Source organism: Camelus ferus, chromosome 32, assembly GCF_009834535.1.
Source record: "Camelus ferus isolate YT-003-E chromosome 32, BCGSAC_Cfer_1.0, whole genome shotgun sequence".
NCBI lineage: Eukaryota > Metazoa > Chordata > Mammalia > Artiodactyla > Camelidae > Camelus > Camelus ferus.
In genome coordinates, this window is record NC_045727.1 from 9,597,479 (window position 1) to 9,620,131 (window position 22,653).

The 22,653-nt window shown below is 46.0% G+C and overlaps 2 protein-coding genes and 1 long non-coding RNA gene across 3 annotated transcripts in view; all 3 read right to left on the reverse strand.

The window, feature by feature from the left end:
• Positions 1 to 3,772: 3,772 nt before the first annotated feature.
• Positions 3,773 to 6,820, reverse strand: LOC116661018 (nuclear envelope pore membrane protein POM 121-like). The gene has a single exon (XM_032472239.1). It carries the CDS (start codon positions 6,818 to 6,820, stop codon positions 3,773 to 3,775), a length of 3,048 nt encoding a protein of 1,015 aa, XP_032328130.1.
• Positions 6,821 to 10,071: 3,251 nt separating this feature from the next.
• LOC116660942 lies at positions 10,072 to 13,778 on the reverse strand. The gene is made up of 3 exons (XR_004316643.1): positions 13,768 to 13,778; positions 13,705 to 13,708; positions 10,072 to 10,711 (listed from the first exon to the last, which is right to left on the reverse strand). It is a non-coding gene; the product is annotated as an uncharacterized LOC116660942 (long non-coding RNA).
• A 1,513-nt stretch (positions 13,779 to 15,291) lies between these two features.
• Positions 15,292 to 22,653, reverse strand: part of LOC116660941 (methylglutaconyl-CoA hydratase, mitochondrial-like) — a 91,451-nt gene continuing 84,089 nt past the window's right edge. Inside the window, exon 7 of the mRNA XM_032471621.1 lies at positions 15,292 to 15,317. Coding sequence (XP_032327512.1) covers positions 15,307 to 15,317 — 11 coding nt within the window. The 3' untranslated portion in view covers positions 15,292 to 15,306. The remainder of the gene's footprint in view (positions 15,318 to 22,653) is intronic.

Below are 22,653 nucleotides of genomic sequence, written 5' to 3' on the forward strand. Positions count from 1 at the left end.
ACTTTGTTCTTTCCATCTCCATATAAATTTAAGAATCACCTTGCCATTTTACAACAACAACAACAAAAAGAAAAAGCTGCGAGGATTTTAGCTAAGCTTGCACTAAATCTATAGGTCAATTTGGGGAGAAAAGACGTAACAATTCTGCATCTTCTAATACATAAACATGTTATGCACCTCGCCATTGATTTGTCTTCTTTCATTTCCCTCCACCATGTTTGATAGTTTTGAGTGTATGGATCTTATACAGAGTTTGTCAAATTTATTCCTAAATATTTCATGTTCGTTGACGCTACTGTAAATGGGAGTGATTTTTAAATTTTATTCTGTAGTTGCTCATCACTAATACATAGAAGGACAACTGATGGTTTATATGTTGACCTCCTAGTCAGAGACTGCTCGATCCGACCACTAGTTCTAATGATGTTTTTGGTAAACGTCTTAAGACTCTGTCTGAACGTGCTCATGGGGCACTTGTGAATAGAGTTCTTTCCAGCCCGTATGCCTTTCGTTTCTCCTTGCCTTTCTACACGGGCTAGAACCTACAGTACAATGTTGAATAGCAGCAATGAAAGTGCACATTTTTGCCTTGTTTGCATTATTTGTGGGAAGGGTTCAGGTTTTCATCACTGAGGATGTCAGCGGTAGGAATTTTATACAAGCCTTTGGCCAGACTGAGGAAGCACCCTGCTATTCTAATTTACTAAGAGTTTCTTTCCTTTTTTAAATTATGAATCAACACTGAATTCTGTCAAATGCTTTTTTCTGCCAATATTGAGATGATCATGGAATTTTTCTTTTATTCTGTTAATATGATGAACTGTATTGTTTTATACATCAGGTAAGTCCCATTTAGTGACATCTTTTTTAATTAAAAAAAAAAATTAGTGAATGTTTACTGACCAGTGACTGAGGGCTGAATCCACGGTGTGCAGAACAGCTCTCATCACTTAATTCTGCACAGCGTCAAGCCACTCAGCCAGGGTGGGCGAGTGACGGGGCTGCGGCCCATACAAGGAAGTGGCAGAGCTGGGAGGGCAGGAGGTCATCAAACTCCCGCCGCGTTACATCAGTCGTTCAAATCAGAGTCAGAACCCTACCCCGTCATCTCTCCCCCAGCCTTTTGGCATTTCAGACACAAAGCCAAAGACAGAAGAAGAAATGCATCTGCCTCAGGCCCCCTTCCCAGCATTCCCAGTAACATTCCCGAACAGAACATCCACCAGGGAGCTCGTGTACCAGACAGTTCACCTCCCACACCCAACTTATCTTTTTATATATTTTTGAGTTTAATGCACTAAAGTTTTAAGAATTTTTACATACGTTTCCATGAGACATACTGGTCTGTAGATTCCCTGTTTTAGTGTCTTTGTTTGACTTGGCAGGAAAATAATGGAAGCCTCATCAAATAACTTGAGACCTGTCCTCTCCTGTTTTCTCAAAGAACTCAGGCAGGATTGGTAATGTTTCTTCCACAAATGGTTGGTAGATTCACCAGCGCAACCATCATGCCCAGAGTTTTCTTTCTGGAAAAATTTTTAATTACGGATTCAATTATATATATATATTTTTTTTAAATATATATATATATATATATATATATATATATATATATATATATATATATATATATATAAAATCTTTGTTTTTTAATTCCATAGAAAACTTTACATTTAATATAATTACCCATTCTGGTTAGGTTTAAATTTACCGTTTTGATATTTCTTTTCTATCTTTCTCATCTAACTTTTATTACTCATTTATATATATATAAAGTGAAAGTATTTTAGATTTTCTATTTCTTCTAGTGTTAGTTTTGGTGTATTTCCTGACATAAAGTTATTTTAAGATTCTCTCATAACCCTTTAATATCTGTAGGATATGCAGTGATGACCTATCTCGACACTGGCAATTTGTGTCTTCTTTTTTTTTTCCTCTGTTTCTTGATTATCAGGTTAGCTAGCAGTGTTAATTTTTTTTTCTCACATTCTCAAACTATGGGCTTTGGGTTTTATTAATGTTTCTCTATTGTTGGTACCAAGTCTTCTCCACTAACTTCCTCTTCTTTGTTAAAAGTGGAGGTTCAGTCACTGATGGCAGATCTTTTTATTTTCTCATAAAAGCTTTTAAAACTCTGATTGCTCTGTTGCTTTAGCACCGTCTCACAAAAGTTAATGTTGTTTTCATTTTCCTTAAGTTCAAAATATTTTCTGATTTCTCTTTTGACCCATAGGTGTACCCAGTATTCTTTGAATTTCCAAGTATCTAGAGGGTTTGCATGTAAGTTTCAGTTAGTGGTTTCTAATTTAACTCTGTCAGGGTCGGAGAATATGGCCTGTATTATCTCAATCCTTTAAAATTTATTTTATGGTCCATCTTCCTATTTTGATGGCTATTCCACGTAAACTTTAAAGACAACTTGAATTCTGTGGTCATTGGGTGGAGTACTCCGAAAAGATCACTCAGGCCAAGCTGTTCCAAATACATTTCAAGGTTTCTGTATCTTCACTTACTTTCTTTCCATTTGCTCCATCAACTACGAAATCTCCAGGAGAAACAGTGGATTTACGCATTTCTCCTTTTCGTTCTGAGAATTTCTGCCTCAAGCATCTGAAGTTCTGTTCTCACAGCGGCAGGCGCACTTGAAGTCACACCCTCCTGATGGATCACTCTTTTCCCTTCTGTCATTTCACGATGTCCCTCACAGGGACATCGTTCCTCGCTCTGAAACCTAGTTTTCCAGTATTCACAGAGCCAGTCCAGCTTTCCTATTTATTGTGAGCGTGTACGTCTTCTTCCATCCTTTCAGTTTTAACATACCTGTACCCTTGTAAAGTAGGGCTCATAAACAGTATGTAATTGAGTCTTACTTTGTAAATCAATCTCTGTTTTTTAATTCCATAAAAAATTTTACATTTAATATAATGACCCATTCTGGTTAGGTTTATATTTACCATTTTGATGTTTTTCTGTCTTTCTCATCTATTTTATCACTCGTTCTTTTTTTGGGATTGAGCATTTTTAGCATTTCATTCTACCTTCACTACGAGTTTGTTGTTAACATTTAATTTTTTTAAGTGGTTAGTAGCCTTTCTTAAGTAGAGTTTTGTGAGAGAAGAAAGCTAAAAGAAAGTGAAATTAATGAGTATTTTAAAATGTCTCGATGACAGTACTTTGCTCTTAGACGCACAGGATAGAAATTAACTTATTACGTAGAGTAAATGCCTTAAAGCATTAGGGCTTAGTTTTTACCAAATTCAGAAAAGTTCTGGTCTTTTTCTAATGCAAACAAGAACAAAACTTTATTATAAGCTATGAAAAAACACAAGGGTTTTGGGAGGAAAATGGGGAGAGGAGGAGTCAGTTGTAGGCAGCAGGGGTGTGCCCCTTGCTCTGGGGCCGGAGAGGACAGGACAAGGGCCTTTGTCTACTGTCCTGAGGACTCTGACCACTTGGGATCAGTGGGATCAGGTAACAGTCTCAAGTCAACCACCTCTGGGGACAAGATCGCAGGCAGGGAGCTCCGGGATTCCAGAAGTTAGGGCCAGGCTTGTGTTTCACCCCCAAATGGGGCCTGCCTGCACGAAGTCCAGCCTGGGAGGTAGGGGACACTGACTGTGTCTCCCAAAGTCACCAATTCAGGCCATGATCCGCCTCTTAGATTCCAAGGGAGGGGATCCCAACCTGGAGGAAGATGACTTGGACGGCCCAGCAGCCTTGTGTGCAGCCACGCCCTGGACAGGTGATGGGCGGGCCCTCACAGTGTGGCTGCTCATTCCTGTGCCCGCTGTGCAGGCAGGCTGCTGCCACAGGCCAGGACAGACATGCCAGCCTTGCTGGGAGAGGTGCCGGGCCCTCGGCTGGAAGCAGAGGGGCTCTGCCTGGGGGCACCCCCGGGGGTGGGACTTAAGATGGGGGTGCTCTGGTGAACGGGGCCCCAGGTGTTCAGGCCCCTGCGTCCCCCACGGCAGCATGTGGTGCTCGGGCTCCGCGTCACCTCTTCTGTGATGCGAAGAGCTGCAAAGAGGCGGCACAGCTCAAAGTCACCCACTTGGCTCCTGCCACCCTTACATGCAGCTGAGACCCCGAACCTGCAGGGGACTGGGCTCGAGCTGGCAGATCTTGGGCAGTGCCGCCAAGTGTTGGGCCCAGCCCTGGTCACAACGCTGGGCATGTAGGCGGCAGCTGCACAGCCACGGGGGAACAGAGTAGAGGTGGCAGAAGACATCGGCTGGGTGCTGGCATGAGTGCCCATGGTGGGATTTCTGGATGACAAACTGTCAGAAGATGCTTTTGGTGGGGGCTTGAAGGCTACTGGACCTGGAGCGGACAGTGGGTCCGAGGTTGGGGCTGGAGCTGCCTGCTTTTGATACTGGGAAGAGCTGTCACAGGCAGTGGCTCCACACTGCTGCCCATGAGGGACCGCAAGGATGGGCTGCGCAGAGGTCCCAGGGTTAGCAGGAAGTGTCACAGTTAGGTTAGGCCCACAGAAGCTCAGTGCAGACAGGCTGGTGGTGAGGATGATTAAGGCCACACCGTCATGGGGGGCCGTCTGCGGGGCCTGCAGAGGGGGCAAGATGCTCCCACTGGTGGTCTGGGGAGCCCCCGAGAGCAGAGGCTGAGAAGGTACAGTGCTATTCATGGGGGTGACCCCAGTCCCCTGAGCAGGGGTGACGAAGGCCAGGCCACCAATGGCGGCCGTCTGCGGGGCCTGCAGAGGGGCCAAGATGCTCCCACTGGTGGTCTGGGGAGCCCCCAAGAGCAGAGCCTGAGAGGGTGGAGTGGTGTCCATAGGGGTGAACCCAGAGTCCGAAAAAGGGGTGAAGACGGCCAGGCCACCACTTGGGGCCATATGTGGGGCCTTCAGAGAGGGCAAGATACTCCCACTGGTGGTCTGGGGAGCCCCCGAGAGGAGAGGCTGGGAGGATACAATGCTGTTGATGGGGGTGACCCCAGTCCCCTGAGCGGGGTTCATGAAGGCCAGGGCACCACTGGGGGCCGTCTGCGGGGCCTGCAGAAGGGGCAAGATGCTCCCACTGGTGGTTTGGGGAGCCCCCGAGAGCAGAGCCTGAGAGGGTGGAGTGGTCTCCATGGGGGTGACCCCAGAGTCCGAAGAAGGGGTGAAGATGGCCAGGCCACCACTGGGGGCCATCTGCGGGGCCTCCTGAGTGGGCAGGATGCTCCCACTGGTGGTCTGGGAAGCCCCCGAGAGCAGAGGCTGGGAGGATACAATGCTATTGATGGGGGTGACCCCAGTCCCCTGAGCAGGGGTGACAAAGGCCAGGGCACCACTGGGGGCCATCTGCGGGGCCTGCAGAGGGGCCAAGATGCTCCCACTGGTGGTCTGGGAAGCCCCCGAGAGCAGAGGCTGAGAGGGTACAGTGCTATTCATGGGGGTGACCCCAGCCCCCTGAGCAGGGGTGACAAAGGCCAGGGCACCACTGGGGGCCATCTGCGGGACCTTCAGAGGGGTCAAGATGCTCCCACTGGTGGTCTGGGGAGCCCCCGAGAGCAGAGGCCGAGAGGGTACACTGCTATTCATGGGGGTGACCCCAGTCCCCTGAGCGGGGGTGATGAAGGCCTGGTCACTACTAGGGGCAATCTGCGGGGCCTGCAGAGGGGGCAAGATGCTCCCACTGGTGGTCTGGGGAGCCCCCGAGAGCAGAGGCTGAGAGGGTGGAGTGGTCTCCTTGGGGGTGACCTCAGCGTCCGGGGAGGGCGGGGGAGCCAAGCCGGCCTCCGTCTCACCCCGTAACATGCTATTGATTTGCCAGAACGCTGCTTTCTTCTCCACGTTGAGGTCTTCCGAGGTGACTCGGGAACCCAGTTCAGGGGGTGAGGGCAGCCTCAGGGGCTCCCCTCGCCTGTGTCGCAGCAGAGAAAACCTGCGTCTTCGGGGCCTGGGACCATCGGATGTGTTCCCCTCGGTTCCCCTCGGCCCTCTGGCTGTGTCTGCATCCCTGTCGGGCCAGTTCGTCTGCGGTGAGACCACCGGAGCTGCAGCGGGAGGCCAGGGGCTCTCCTTCCTCGATTTCTTCAAGGGTTTCGGGGGCAGTCCGCTGCGTGCGGGACCCCTCTTCCTCCGCACTGGCGGGGAACCCTGGGAGGAGCTGTACGAGCTGTTGATGGCATCTCTCCGGGGGCAGGAGCTCACGCAAGAGGTCTGGGGTTTCTCCACGCAGACGTCTTCTGAGTTCTTGGCACAGAGGTTCCTCTGCAGAGACCCGGGCCTCGGAATGAAAGAAACGGGGCCTCTCTCGGGTTCTTCACCCCCGGTGCCATCCGGGCTCCTCTGATCTTCCCCCTCTGGGACTGCCAGGTCTTCCTTGGCCAACCCTTTCCCGCTCTCACCAGGGGCCCTCGACACCGCCTCCGTGCACGAGTCCAGGGCACACCCGGGCGTTGTGGGCAGGGCAGGAGTGCGGGGCTGTTCCTTCACCGCACAGACGGTGGCTGTGCCCGCTGGAGACGCTGAGCTGCAGGACAGCGTGGAGGTCTGGGCGCGCAGCACGGCCCTCCTCTGACGGACCAGACTACAGGTGGAGCTGAGGACGCCCAGCAAGGAGCGCAGGGTCCGCGGGAGTAGGGAGCATCTTCTGTGAAGCGCTGTTACAAGGCGTCGATGTAAAGTCATGGGACACCTGTAGGCTGGCCTGCGAGCGGCCAGCAGCTGGTGGAGAGCCAGGTGACCCGGGCCGGCCAGGGGCAGTCGGCGATGGCGGGGAGCGGGCTGGAGGTGGCCAGGCCCTGGCGGCAGGTGCCGGCCCCCCAGGGCTCGGGGCGGGGCTGAGGGGCAGGGTGTGCTCAGGTAGTCGCCCATAGGGCACTTAGGTAAGGTCAAGGGCAGAGAGCAGGACTCTGAGCGCTGTCCTTTAGCTGCCAATACTGCTGAAGGCCAAGCGCACACTGTTTGGCCTGTTGCTAGGACGTGGCTCTAGAACCTTGTGAGCAAATAATGTGCACGTGCACAGGGCCCTGTGGGACCCTCCCTGTGCAGCAGACACACAGGGACCCAGGGCTGCACACATGTGGATGCGCCCCCATCCCCCCCTCCACCCTCTGGTGCTTCCGGATCTCCTGGAGCCTGCGGATTGGAGGGGGGGAGCCCAGAGCTCTCACGGACATAACTGTACAGGACGGGTCTTTTTTTTTTTTTTTTTTTTAGTATTGTTCTTTCCCCACCTTGACTGTGAGCACTGAGACCTTCACTATATTCTGTCAGACCACTCGATGCTGCCCCAAGTTTTCTCTTGGGCTTTGGTTTTGGCAATTTCTACTTCTGTGTTGTCAAATGCACCAAACTTCCCTTCTGCAGCATCTAGTCTGCAGTTAATTCCGCCCAGCAGTTTTTTTCATTTCAGGGACTGATTTTTAGCCCTAGGAGTTCCAGGCGGTTCTCTTTTACACCTTCTAGCTCTCTCCTTACGTACATTTTCATTTTAAATATCCTTGAGCACAAATATAAAGTCATTTTGAAGTCTTTTTCTGCAAGTTCCACCATCTCTGCTGTATCTGCTTCTATCTAGTCACGGTTTCTCCCCCTACGTCACGTGTTTCTGCTTCATCCTGTGTATAAATTTCGGATTGATTGCCAGACATTGTTTGATGTGCTGTGTACTGCATTCTGCTGTTTCCCTTTACAGCACGTTGGGCCGTGGCCCACAGACAGTTAAGTTCTTTGCAGTGCAGGTGGACCCTCACTAGGCTTGTCGTTAAGCTTTGTTAGGGCAGGTTTAGAGAACTCATTACGTTAGGGTTAGTTTGGGCCCTACTCGCACAACCATTCTGGATAGCTACTTAACTCACATCGTGTCCTACAGAGCGTCTCCACCCTGCTACTCAAGAGGCTGCAGCTTTCCCCAGTCTCTCTTGTGTGAGGTCTGGGGGTAAGTCTCCTTACAGTTACCTGGTCGTTCTTCATCGGGCCTTGCAGAGTTTTACTCTGTGTGAGTGCATCTTAATCAGCGACAAACTCAAGGGCACCACTGTGCAAGTTTCTGCAACTATCTTTCTGTGCAGCCGCTCTCTCTCCTAGACTGTATCTCACCTGTTTAATCCACTGCATCCCAAGAGAGACCATCTCAAAGCGCCTGGGTCCCCCTGTCTCATCCTGTTCTCTAGAAAACGCCTCTAGGCAGAGAGCTGTAATTTTAGGACTTTGCTTGTTTGGTTCTTTCCTCTCAGGATCACGGACCTGAGCTGTCTGTATCTAGTCTCTGAAGAAAGTTGTTCCATGTGTATTTTCAATTTTGTAGTTATTCAAGGCAGAAGGGCAAACCTGGTCTCCGTTACTCCAGTATGGCTGGAAATAGAAAAAGGTACACTTCTAGGCTGGGCCTGAGACGGAAGCTTCAAACTGGGCTAAACTCATGAACAACCAAAGGTAACTAGGGAGTGATGGGATCGATCAAGAAATGAACTAATAAAAGAAAAAGGAGATTTTGTAAAAGCTCAGCTGAACACAGTAACTGGAGAAAACTAAAAGCATTTCATGTTTATATTCCATATAGTTCATACTCTTCAACAAACTGCTCAGTTCTGTAAATACATTCTTGCAAAATGCCATCAAAATACATTAGTTATTTGAAACATCTTTAAAGGCCGATCTGTATATTTAATACCTGCCAACCTTAGTGTTACATTAGTTATGTTCCTGTAAAATTTAGTATAAACGGAGACAATTTGCTTCGAATCTGTCTTCCCATAGAAACAGTTCAACGTAGCGTTACGTTCCTAACCCTGGAGAGGTGACCTGGGGACAGCGGGATCATTTATAAGAGGTACCAGAACCCGGGCCCAGCTGCCAGGGTCTCCCCACTCTCCTCACACACAGCAGGACAGCATTGCCCCTGCTGAGCACAGACACGGCCTCCCGTGCTCCCCCTGTGGTGACCCAGCTCATGAGCGTAAACTGAACGGCCGCCTGGACCCTATTCCAGTGGCTAAGCGGCAAGAGCCACTGCCGGGGCCAGGCACTGTTTGCAAGTACGTTACGTACTTGACCTCACGACACCCTGTGGCCTGGTACTTCCATTACCTTCATATTAAAAATGAGAAAACTACCTCCCACAATTAGTGGGGGAGCTGAGATTCGTACCTCGGTGGTCCAGTTCCAGAGCCCGTGCCCCTAATCAGCGCTTCGGGGCTTGGCAGACGGGCCCGGGGGCCAGCTGCCTGTCTGGTGTCTTCTCAAAATATGTACACGTAGGACAAATCTAATAGTACATTAGGATGTATGTGCGTGCACCCTTCCTGCACACCCTGAGCCCATCCCCCAGAGAACTTCCGACTGTTCTCGTTTTTTGCTCCTCTGATAGTTCTCTCTGTATCCCCAAATAATACACTCTTATCTAAAAGTTTCTAGATTTAACGACTTGACGTAGTATCTATTGATTTTCCTAGATTTAAAAATTAAAATTTAGTTCATCATCATTAATCTTCACCTGTCCCTCTCAGTATTTAGCAGTTTTATAATTACTTACGATTTCAAGGATACAGAATATAAATTCCCTGCTCCACTAAGCTGACTCTGCGTCTCAATTCCTCAGATACTGGAGCCATCACACACCTCTCCTCTGCCCTTCCGCAGCTCACCTGGGGTCAGCCACACTTCTCCTTTAACAGCATCAAGGCTGTCAGCATTCGTATCTTGAAGTAAACAGCAACCAAACCTTTCTGATCACAGACTGGCTCTAAAAGTTGAAAATCAACAACCAGCATTCACATTATGATGTATAAATATTATTTAATGCCAGGCCAAGAGGTGTGCTAACGTTACACTTCATTCTTTACAAACTCAATGCCATGATCCTGTGACCACTCCAAGATATTAAAAAAAAAAAAAAAAAAAGCTCTAGTTTTAAGATTAAATGGACCCATTTCTTTGGCACGGACTGCTTAAAAGCAAGGCCTTTCCTCCCATATTTAGGCTAAAATAGGAGTTTTTCCTGGGGTTCCTAATGGTTTTCTTTCTGGTAGAGTGCGGGGCTGGGGGTAACACATCCCCAGGCTGTCAATCCTTCCTCTCCCTCAGATGTCTCACACTCCTGGCTCCAGTTTGGAACGATTGCCGTCTGGATCTATTTTATTCTCATTATTCCTGGGTTTGCTCTGATGCCCAGTTAGGTTGAGTCCTCTATTTCCAGAAGGCCAAGCCTGTCTTTATTGGTTATTCTTTTGTTTGGCTGGAGCACACGTCCAACTACCTTCCTAATAACAGTACTCGGGAAGCCAATCTTTCCAGGCCTTGTACACCTGAAAACGCCTTTATTCTGCTGTCACAGCTGAGTGGTAGTTTGTCAGATACAGAATTCTGGGTTTAAAAATAAGTGTGTTTACCCTTTGGATCTTGCTGGCAATACTTAGAATATCCACCGTTAAAACTGAGAAGACATTGCCGCTCTAAGCTGGACACTTCTTCGTCGATGGACAATTTGTTTTCTCCCTCTCTGAACATTTTTACAGTCTCCTCTTCATCCTTGAAGCACCGATCCTCCACAAATGCACACCCATGGATGAGCTGCTTCTGTTACTCGTGCTGGCTCTCAAGGGGCCCTTTTCGTATAAAGACACGTGTCACCTCTGCCTCCGGGAGTTGCCTTCCCTTCTGTTTTCACACTTCTCTCTTGTTGCTTTCCTCCCACTTCTATTAAGTCAAGTGTCGAACCTCACAGACTCCTTTCCCACGTATCTCTTCCGGCATTCTTCTGGTCTTTGCTGTACATTTTGGAAGATTACTTCACTTGTATTTTCTTAGATTTTCATTTCAGTAATCCTTTTCAAAAAATAGTAATAAATCTAATAGCCTTTTCTTGTAATATCATTGCTGTTGCATCAGCTGCTTCCTTAGGGCCCATGTTTTTTTTTCCTTTCATTCTGTCAATTTTCCTTGTAAACCCAACGACCCTTTCGTTCTCTGTTCATATAAAGGGGTGCGGGGTGGGAAGGGACAGACTGGGATTTCAAAGTTGTAGAACAGATAAACAAGATTATACTGTGTAGCACAGGGAAATATACACAAGATCTTGTGGTAGCTCACAGCGAAAAAAATGTGACAATGAATATATGTATGTTCATGTATAACTGAAAAACTGTGCTCTACACTGGAATTTGACACAACATTGTAAAATGATTATAAATCAATAAAAAATGTTAAAAAAAAAAGATGAAAAAAGAGGAAGATGGGGATTACTGTTCTCGGCTCTGTTAGTTGGTCTATTTTTTTTCCCCCTAGAAGGGCTTCGTCTCAAATTGGAAATTCTAGACTGTGTTTGACCAGGCTGGGCAGGCTTCCTTGGTGTAAACAAAAGGGAACCTGACTGTTGAGGAGGAAATCCTCCCCATCCCCAGATAAGGAGGGCTTTCCTGCGGTACCGAAACCCTTATCAGAATTTAGTTTCATATCCTAAGCAGAAACAATTTTTGCCTATTTTGCCTAATAACACGTGCCACCTCCGTCTGCTCTGAGGACGTCTGTGCGCATGTTGTGAGCGTGTGCACTTTCGCTGGGAGAGGGGCGCTGGGGGACCTATCTGTACCACAGTTTGATGACCAGCCCTTCAGTCACACCCTGCTTATGGAAGCCACGGGTCCAAGGTGTCAGCTCTGAACGGCTACTGACGCTGAGCCTCCACGATTCCCTGAGAAAGATGGCCTGCGCCCCACATCTTCAGACGCCATCGTGCAGCACATCTAGGCTACTAGGGCTTTTCAACCTGTCTCACCTCCGACATTCCAAAAACGCTGTTGAGAACTCAGTTGTTAACGAGGCCTCTCCCTTAGCTTGGCTATGTACTGGTTAACGACTAAACCTTTTTTCTTTTCTTGTACAGTCTGTGCTTTCATTTTGATGAGGCCTTAAAATGGGCAGATGGCAAATGGCAGTGCTCACTGCCTCGTGGACCTCCGTGGCCAGAAGGCTTAATGGTCTTTAAGCCTACACTGGAAAGTCAGGCTCACAGGCAAAAGCTGAGATGACAGCGTAACGAAATGTCACGTACTGATGACTACCTTCCAAGGATGTTTCAAGCAAACAGAATTTGATCATTTGCAGCCTCTACAGTAATAAATTTTGTTGAGCAAAGTCCTCTGTGACTGGCCTCTATGGATAAGAATTACACAACATCTAAAAGCCATTTTCTAAGAAAGAGTTTGTCATATACTTTGATTTTGTAATCAGAGCAAGAGTTCCTTACAGCAAGTGTCACATGAGATTTCACAGAATAATCGCCCAGGAGGGAACGCAGGCCCCACACAAGTCAGTGCTCGTCTTTAACAAGAGGGGCCCCCGAGCTGGGTGTCTGTGGCCCCGTGTCTAGGGCACGGGCACTCACGTCTCGCCCACTAACTGACGGAAGAGGCAGGGCTCCCTCCCCCTCTTCAATATCTTATTCATGGGTAACTTAAAAGGCACACGTTTAATATAAACATTCTATAGGCTAGACTGAAAACTCTACATAAACTGTAAAATAAGTTAAGATTTTAGGGAAACTATGAGCATGTGACAGACTGCGGGAACCCTGTGTGCACGTGTCCCCTTTCAGGTCTGTTTTAGTAGAGCGCTTTAGAGGCACAAAGGTGATCAGGAGTAAAACCAGACCTGCAGCCTGGGACGCAGGTCTCTGTATTGTAACAGGAAAGGAAGTGTCAGCTTAACCCACCGATGCATCCCTAAGACCCAGAGTCAGCGATGCACGAGCTGGAGGTACGCCAGCTTCCAAATGTGAAACTGTGGACAACCAGCGTCCCAGCCATAACCAGTGACCCGCCACACGACTGGGTCAGCGACTTACACCCAGCCTTAACTCCAAACCTTCACGACGCAAAACGGGGCCTGTCTTTCCCTTTGATTGTTCACCAGCTCCCTTTTCGTGGTGGTGTCTGGTTCTTGTTTAATGTCTGTAACAGCCAGGCAGAATAACCCGATGTTTTCAGATGTACATTTTCAGTTGCTTGCTTTTTTTTTTTAATTTCTTTGGGCCTCATCTGCTTGCCCCATGCCACCCCCCACAGGTGCAAAGTGGACGTGAGGCTGCTGTGGGCACGCACGTCTTTCTCCCTTTGCTGTGGCTTCAGCTTAAGAGATCAACCCATTCAACTGCCATGTCCCGTTCCTGCTGTCGGTGGTTCCAGGGAGCCCGAGTCTCACACGGGTGATGTTCGGCCATCTCCTCTCCAGCGCAGTGGGTGCCCCAGGCAGCACAGAGGGGCAGAAAAAGAGACTGCTTCCCCCTTCCTTGTCTCTCTTCCCTACTCTGTGACTGCTCCCCGTTCCTAAGGCTCCTACCACCTTCTCCACACCAGCTCCTGGACGGACAGTAGTGCGGGTTGGCTGGGTCTGGCCCCTCCCACCACAAACATCACATTCCTGCCCAGAACCCTATTCCTACTCCTGGACTCACAGATCTGTCCCACTAACTCCCAGCTTTAACTACACACAGTCTGGTCTTCAAACATCAAGTCCAGCAGACTCTGAGGAGGCACTCAGATGAAAACTAAAGATCCACAGAGTCAACCTCTTCTCAGCAACATTACCGTTAAAAGTTTACGCACAGAACAGTGTTTTCCTTTCTTTTGTACTTGAAAGCACGAAGTAGCTCATCCAAACTTCGGATTAAGTTAAGCTCTAGCGCTGCCCCACGGGCCTCCCCATCCTGTGGAACACTTCTACGACAAGGACACCCTCCAGGTGCCGCCCGCTCCAACATCGCTCACTCCTACGTCAGAAAGGGGACGGAATCCAAGCGCTCGCAAAACCCGTGAATACACGAAGAGCACACACGCACGCTTGCACTGAGAAACATGTAACGCTCTGTACACGCCACATACACATTTTTTAAAACTCCAAGTTCCTACTGTTTATGCTAATGTACCAGTTGCAACTATTTCACAGCTTTCTTTTGAAAGTCGGGGTCTTCTCTTGAAACCTTTCTAGCATACACATTGCCAAATCTAGGTACTCTGAGGTAAATCCACATATAATTGTTATAATATACTGTGTAGAATACATCTAAGCTCAGAGAACAGAAGAGAAGCATATATTTAATAAAAATGAATACAAAGCAAAAAGCTAGCCGCGCTAGCCTTTCCCCAGGTCTATCCTATTCAGTGATATGATTCAGACAATTAACTCTTTCCAAGAGCTGAGAAACTTCCCTTGTAAGAGAGGGATTCGCTACAGAAATGCTTAACTCCCCAGAGGGCTGAATGCAGAAAGATGGGACAGGGTCAGAGAGTGACCTAATACAAAAACCATGCAGTGACAGATCTAAATATAAATGCTCAAATTTTCCATTTCACGAGCTCATCGTGAGTGAAAAAATACGCAATTTATTTTCAATACATAGCTCTTCCAGCAACATTTAGATTTTTATAGAAAACAATTGTCTTCAATGATAAAGGCATATTTTATTCTACATGAGGGAGTTTTAAAATGTAACGCTTCAAGTTTAGTCATCTTCTAACCCTAAAACTATTGCTTTAAAACTACAAAAGAGAAAATGACATACTTTGCTTGCTTTTTTAAAAAAAAACCTACATTAAATAAAAAATCAGTTGAAGAAACATTTTATTTCAGCTGCCCTTTTACAATACACACCGTCCAGTAACTAACTGGCTTTTAACACTCGGGCACTGGGAAGGATTCCTACAGTTTTAAATATAATTCAGCCAACAGAAAAATACCACCAAATACCTTTACAGCCTGCTATCCAGACCTGTATAAATTATGTCTCAAACAGTAACCAAGAGAAGATGAAAAGGGATCGCCTGGCAGGGTTTACAGGGCAAGTGTGGTCTGTCTCCGAGCAATGGGGTCTGAAACTGCCACCAACTGGACACTTTCACTGAAATCAAATTATCACCTTAGACTTGAGAAGGATATGCATCTTTAACCAATTAAAATTGTGGTGAAGGTGATAAGCAACTGAAATTGGTTCTGATTAGCGTAAGGAAAGGGGGATTTCCGGAAGGCAACGGGCAGGCACCAGTCAGGACACCTGGCAGGGCCACAGTGGGTCGTGTTCTGGGAGAGGCTGGGGTTGGGGGGGAGCCCCCACACCCGGGGGTGGCGAGGTTCCGTGCCCAAGGGAGGGAGGCAGGACTCCAGCTCCCTCCCTAGCGGGAACAGGCCCAGAGTTCCCCTCCTGGAAACTGGAGTGTTTTCAGAAAGGAGAATGCTAGGCGGCCAACAAGCAGCAAACGTCTGCTGCAACCATCAACTGTCCAGCAGCACCGCAACGTTCCTTGGTGTCATTCGATGAATTTCAGCCGCATTCACACAGCTGTGACTCTCAGGGGGGGCTCACACTAGACGCTCCCTGCAGGGGAGTCAAGGAATAAACACATTCTGTCTGGGCTCTGCATAGAGTTTTTGCTCAATTCAGACTGCGATCAATGTGAAGACAGACTCAATCTGTGACAGATGCTGGTACAGCGTATCTGGCGCTGTACGTGGCAGCTGCCAAATCAAACACTATCTATTCCACCCACGAAAACATACTTGTACACAAATAAATTCGCCAGCTAATATTCATCACTTTGCTATAGACAATAGGTCTGTTTCAACACTTTTCAAAAGACATAAACTTTATGAAGATTCTAATACGATCAAATCGCCTTAAAAAATGCCACTGTATAAACTGGGTTTCATATATGGAGAAAAAGCTAAATATTAATAGTTCAAGTATTTATTAGATAAATGTTTCAAAACACTTCTTTAAAATAGTAAGCTCCCTTTCTCTAAATACTCAGTACTATGAAATATGGAAACACCCCTTACACAGAGTACCTCGTATTTAACATAACAGGACTTTGCCTGTTGGAAATAATGAAAAATAAATAAATAAATAAACTGGAAGTTACAGCAGCATTCATCCAAACTCAATCGTAAAATACTTCACAACAAATTAAATACAAAAAAGCTTGCTTCCAAATTGTGGCTGCGGTTTTGCGCATTTGCTCCCAGAGACAATGAATGCATGCAGCTGGTGCTAACCTTCAGTGAGTTTCAATCAAAGCTTGACAGCTACCAGTTACATTTCACACGGGGTAATTATAGCAAATGGCATTTAGGCTTAATGTTCTGCCATTTTTCTTTCTGGAGTGTAATCAACAAGATATTAAGATTGCTTCTGCTTAGCTTTTCTGTAATCTTCACACTGACAAAAATAAATATTCCACCACGAGGCGTTTGCTGAAGTACAGGTGGGGAAAGAACACCTGATGTTCAGCAGGGTTTTCCTCGTGACAATCACTTCGACAAATGATGCATTTATAGCTTTTCTGCATAATAAAATGTTAGTTCTTTCATAAAAAAATACAAAAGTCTTCACAATGCCTCTCATTTGCTACGCCTAGGCTTTCCGACACACCTTGTACTAGCGTGTAAGCATCAGTGTGCAATGCTCTAGTGTGTGCTCAGCACGGAGAACCCACAGCAGCTCCCCTGGAAGGGCCATGTGGGTCTGCAACCTGGTGCTCCTACACATCCTTCACATGGTGGGTCAACTAAACCAGACACTAGGATGCAAGCACGCGGGCTGGACTTAATAGACCAGGTGCCTACATTTTTAGAGTATTTAAAATGCTAACTCTTAAATCTGAATGCACTTTTAAAACTATATTCTACGAAAAACTGCACATGTATTATATATATGTTATATATACACACACATCTATATTTAATCTCATTACACCTATACTTGCTGAAGTGAACTCAGGCTGCTCTTTTAAAATTCTGCCCACCTGCTGTCTGCATCTGCCATCCCTGTGCTGGACTGACCAGCACATCTCCAGAGTCAAAGTGGTCCAGAAGCAGTGAGTGCTGTGGGTGAGCCTTACTCCTTCCTGTGCCTCCAACGTGCTCCAGCAGAACTGGAGCAAGGGTGCCAGCATGCTCGTCACCCCTACTGGGGAGGCCCCTGGGACATCTCGTTATGTCTTCCCAGATCACCTCTCCACCACTGCCCCCCGTCCTAATGGGTTTCTGTTTCAGCACGCCTTCTCTCCTCCTTTGCTTAATTTTGTCATCACCACATTTATCACCATCTAACGTAACTACGTATTTTATTTATCAGTCTGCCTTCTCAAATGTAGACTCCATAAAGGGTGTGGTCTGTTTAATTTTCTGCTGTATTTTTCCAGCCACTACAAGCGCCTGGTTCATAATAAACACTCAGTAAAACACTAGGCAAAGAAACGAACACATCTCACAGACGTATAAACCAGAAAAAAAAAAAAAGCTTTACTAGAAACATCACGTCAGACATACTAGGCATAGGACGTACTATAAAGAAAAAGGAGAACAAAATTCTGGGTACACAGCACCCGCACTGGACCACCAACTACAGCTCCCGAGGGAAAGCGGTGGGAGACGGTACAAAGACGGCGAGCTGCGCCAGTCAGGCTTCTTGGCTGCTGGCAGTGCAGACCCACTCTGGCTGATTTACGCACAAGAGAGGTTTACTGAACGCTTTCTGGATGACTCCAAGAATAACCAAAAATGCTAAAGAACTATGTTTACTAAACAGAACCGAGAGTCACCACGAGCCAGGACGGCAGCCTCAGCCCACAAAGAGAAGGCTGTGTCCAGTAAGGACCCAGTCCCTTAGGACGTAGACAAAGTCCCCATCAAACCTTCACTGTCCCTACCTCTGATGGTCCAGCTTTAAACTAAAAATCCTGGGCAGAAATCTCTGCTAGCAGGTACCCACTTAAACCCATTCAGCAGGGACCCACAGACTTAGAAAGAGGTTCAGATGCGGGGGGGGGGAGATAAAAAAAAAAAACCAGGTACATCACAATAGTGGTGTAAATAAACTTTATTTGGTACAAATACCAAAGAGAAAGCTCTTCCCTGGAGTGCACATACTTCCTGATACCTGCATGACAAAGGCTTCTGCGACAATGACCAGCATGGAAGCATCAGGGAGGTGGGCTGTTTGTTAGCGCTGTGTGTGAGAACAGGCTAAAATGCACATGCTAAACCTCATGCATTTGCACAGCAATTTGGATTTCTGCAGTATCAGCTGGCATTGGAAATGTTACACTTACTTCAAGTGGCACAAAATAAAGGCACCAAGCTGAAGTATTTTAAACCCTCTACGTCTCTATTACTCAACTGAAAGGTTTTCAAAGCATCAAGAACAGCACGCATGTGCGGATGTTCAGGAGCAAACATCAGCCAAAATGAATCGCACAGTGACCCAAATAACAGGGACTTGGGGGAGCTGGCTGCTCCAGTCACGGAGCACTCATTGGCTTGTGCAAAGTCAGCCGTCTGCACTTTAAAAGGGTCTGAGCTCTCTGACCGACACTCTGGTTTTTTTCTGTTTTTTCCCCCTGCAGCTTTAATTTTGGGCAGCCACAAAACACAAAAAAACTCCTGAATCTTAATCTACTTTCTTTTCTCTCTTCTCGGAGGTGTGAAAGGGCTGGCCAGGTTTGCTGGAGTTCCAGAAAGACAACTGGCTCCTTTCTTGTTCAGTTTCCTTAGGCTCAAAGGATGGGGCATAAGAAGCCCCTCTCAAGACCTGCTATTCAGAGGAGGGAAACAGGTTTCACATGCTCCCTGGAATCTGAAGAATCTATCCCCAAAAGGCACTGAAACACGCCTAGTTAAAAACAAACCAACAAAGAAAGCAACAGAGGGAGAAAACAAATGTACGAAACACACGGTTAACCAGCAGAAACTCCTGCAAAGAACAGACAAGCATGATTTCAGGGTAACGCTCCTAAAAATCCTAGAAAATAAAACATTCAGAGAAATCCAATTTATTTCATTCAGAGAACAGATACTAAGCGCCTGCATCTCACAAGCTCTGGGCTAGAGATGCTGCTGCCACAAGAGGCAACAGAAATCCTGGGTGCCCTCCCCGGAAGCACTCAGGGCTGAGGACGCGGGGAGGGCACAGCCAAACTGGCAAAGAGAGCTGACTTGTTACATTAAGTAAACAAGGAGGCCCTTAGACTAGGTGGCTCTAAATGCCTCGGTGGCCTCTGTATGCAAACCAAAATCTAAGCCTGTAAATGCCTCAAAGTTACAAAATCAAAACGCTAAGAGCAATGGATCACAACCAAACAACTAGGCTTTCAGCTACAGCCAGTCAATAGTTTCCTGATTTTGCTTCCATCTTTTCTCTGTAAAAGTCTCTCCCCAGCTTCCTGTTGGTGGAATGCTCCTAACCCCGTCTGGCTTGGCACTGCCCAATTCAGATAGATTTTTGCTCAAAATCTTAAAATTCCGAATACGCCTCAGCTTGTCTCTTAACAAATTACCAACTGGAAGAGGACAGGATGTTATCAAGGTCTCATTCCAGCATCTAATGATGTGATCTTAATATGGGTTACACAGAAACATCCAAATCCTTTCAGACTTGAGGATACTTATCTTCCAAGACATTCTCAAAGTTGTCAAATTTACAAAAAAACAATTTAGCAAAAATTCTGTAATTGCAAAGTCGAGTGTATGAAGTGAAGGGAGAATGAAGTAAATAAATATCAGATTAGCAGCTCAACATCATTTACGTTTCTGAAAAATAAAGAACTTAAATTCATATTAAATAAATCTACGTAAATTGACAATAATGCTAAGATGAAAGTGGACTTCAAATAACACAGAAAAGCATCCAGAAAACAGACAAATACACAAAACTGAAGAGCAGAACACACTCCAAACCCACAAGACTTCCTTACCAGGCTGCACCCTTGCTTTAGTTCCACAGTCTGGAAAACCTCCTGTTCAGTTAAGCTCTATGGAAAATCCCGCTGGAATACATTTCCCGAGCAGGTCAGGTGACGCTATTCCCATGATGTGCCCTCTTGGCGGAATTAAACAGAAGCAGGTACCCCCAACCACACAGAACAGTGACAATTTATTAGGTAAGGAAGGGGCAGGGGGAGCGAGGGGAAAAAGGACACTTACCAACACAAACCCGTGAAGCCGGACACTGTGGGAACTGCACTCCACACGTGCTGAGACTCCTCATCTGCCAGCATACTTTTAAAGCGCGTGTCCATTTACCCCCTTCATCCCCACGATGCCGTTATAAAAAACACTCATGCCTACTATCACATTTAATGGGTTAGGAGACAAAGGCACAGGGCAAGTCCCTCTCCCAAGGCCACAGAGCGAGGATTCAGCCCACTCCAGGATCCACACTCAGCGAGGTTACTGGTTTTATAATAGTTCATATATTTATTTTCTCAATCTCTTTCTGAAATACTGAACTGATACATAACTGATTTCAAAGTGCTCAATATAAATTATCAGCTATTTTAGGACTTGCAGATAATTCATTTTAGAAGAATCCGATGGTTACTCCTTATTTTCCGATCACCTGCTGCTGGCTAGTGAATGGAACAGGGAGCTTCCCCAACTGTGTTTACAGATGGCCACAGTAAAACAGAATTCAAAAATACGTATATTAGATGAGGATTCTCAATCACTTGAGCCAGCAAATCCTGCCACAGCATCAGGTAAAAGTTTGCTTAACAAACAGCTCCTTGCTTTTCACAAAGTATCAACTACTTCAACAAGCCAAACCTTCAAGCTGAACAGAAACCCCATAATTTATCATCTAACAGGGTGACCATGACCATTTCCAGACGCTTCCTCTGCCTCTGAAATGCTCCTGACCAAGGGTAACTATTAACAGGTCAAGAAATAAATTAATTCCAGGGCACTGGAAATTATGCTCATGAGATGAAAAGTGGCCTTGCTGACAGTGCATCACTATTTCTAGCGAGCGCACTTGAACATCAAATAAATCTCACATCATGGAGCTGTGCCAAGAGCCAGTGACCTAGTTTCATTAGGGTGGGAAAGAAACAGCAATCTGTTCTTTGAGACTGGTACCAAAATAGCTTCCCTAATGCAGAGCTTCATGCTTTTTTAAGGTTTTAAATAATCTTCCCATGCAAGGGCAAGAAGAATAGTCAGAGCCAGTATCAAACAGGAATGTCCTTTTACATATACCCCCATAAGTCAGTGCTAGCTCTCATAAAGCCATTTTCAAAACTTGGAAAGAATTCAGAACCAGTGAAATTAAATGAACTGTTTTCAACAGCTAATAATTGCCTAATGTAGGCAATCGTACCACACCAGGAGCCAAAGACTATTTTTGAGAAACTCTATAAAGATAACCGGCTGACTTTGCCAGCGCCACATCCAAAGAAACATGCAACCAGTAATACACAGAACTATTTTTATTGAAGTATCTTTATATTACATGGACATAAAAATATAAAGAAACACCGCACCTATGCACAGCACCATAGAAACAAAACCTGGCACAACAGAAACTGTCAACAGTCAAGAGCGGTCACTTTAGGAAGAGCTGGGCAAGAAACAAGTCTGAGAGACACTGGGCCTGTGAAACCTATTTACTGTGTAATTTTCCTTCCTGAAATGAAAAATGTGAAAAACAGGACATAATCACCTCTTAGAAGAGTTCACTGTAGAGCATCTACAAACTGTACGACGTCTACAAGACACACACTTAAAACAAAGCAACTCAAAGGCAGAAAGTAAAAGGCTGGGAAACACACCACAGGCAGGCGATGCACAAATGGGTCAGGGGCTCACGGTGTCACAGTCAGGCACAACCGAAGCGAAGGCAAAATGAGCAACAGGAAAACGGGGGCGGGCCACGCTGATAGAGCCGTGTGAACCGCAGTGAAGACACGGGCACCCTCGAGGCACCAAAAGACACGGAACTGAAATATACGCACAGTTGGCCCTTGAACAACACAGGCTGGAACCATGTGGGTCCACTTATACGAGATTTTTTTTTCAATAAATGTGTCCCACAGTTTTAACCTGGTCCGTGATTGGTCGAATCTGAGGGTAGAGAACTGTGGATACAGAGACCAACTATAAAGTTATTAGCAGACTTCCGGCTGCGTGGGGGTTGGCACCTGTAACTTGAGTAGTTCAATGGTCAAGTATACAAGAAAATAGGAGAGAAAAACAAGAAACCGACAGAAATACAATAGCCGTAGATACTTTAACATACCTCTCTCCAGTCTGACTGATCAAATACACAAAAACTAGAAAACAATATAATTAATAAAATACATTATGTAAAACTATGTCTAAAACCTTACAAACAGGATACTTCCTTTTCAAAGGCCATGGAAAATATTTACAAATCTGGCCAATGCAATTGTTACACAAAATGAAATTGCTATCACTTCCTAAAAGCAGTGCTACAGAAATTATACGAAAATAATGAAACTAGAAATTATTAATTAGAAAACTCTAAAAATAACTTGGAAATTAAAACAAAACAAAAAAACAAACACACAGACCCACAAACCCTACTCTTAGGTTAAAATTCAGTAAGAATAAAGTGCAAATCTAGAAAATAATATAAATCCTGCATGGAAATAAATGGTAATCAGCTAAAATTAGCTTATTTAAAATACAGGCAAACTCCTTCATCAGTTATAATGAAGATGAACCAACTAAACATTTGAATGTTTAAGTTACAAAGGAGCAATGAAAGCACCGAGGCAAAGAAAATGTAGAATAAATGGCAGGAAAACGTAGAAAAAAGGCAGGAAGTCATAAATTAGAAAAGAGAAAAAAAGTAAAAGGGAAAAAAAAACAAACCCATAAACCTAAGAAGTGGTTCTGTGGAAAAACAAATTAGG

Excerpts from the sequence above, each read along its gene's own strand:
- LOC116661018 (XM_032472239.1), bottom strand. The coding sequence starts at position 6,820 with ATGGGCGACTACCTGAGCACACCCTGCCCCTCAGCCCCGCCCCGAGCC.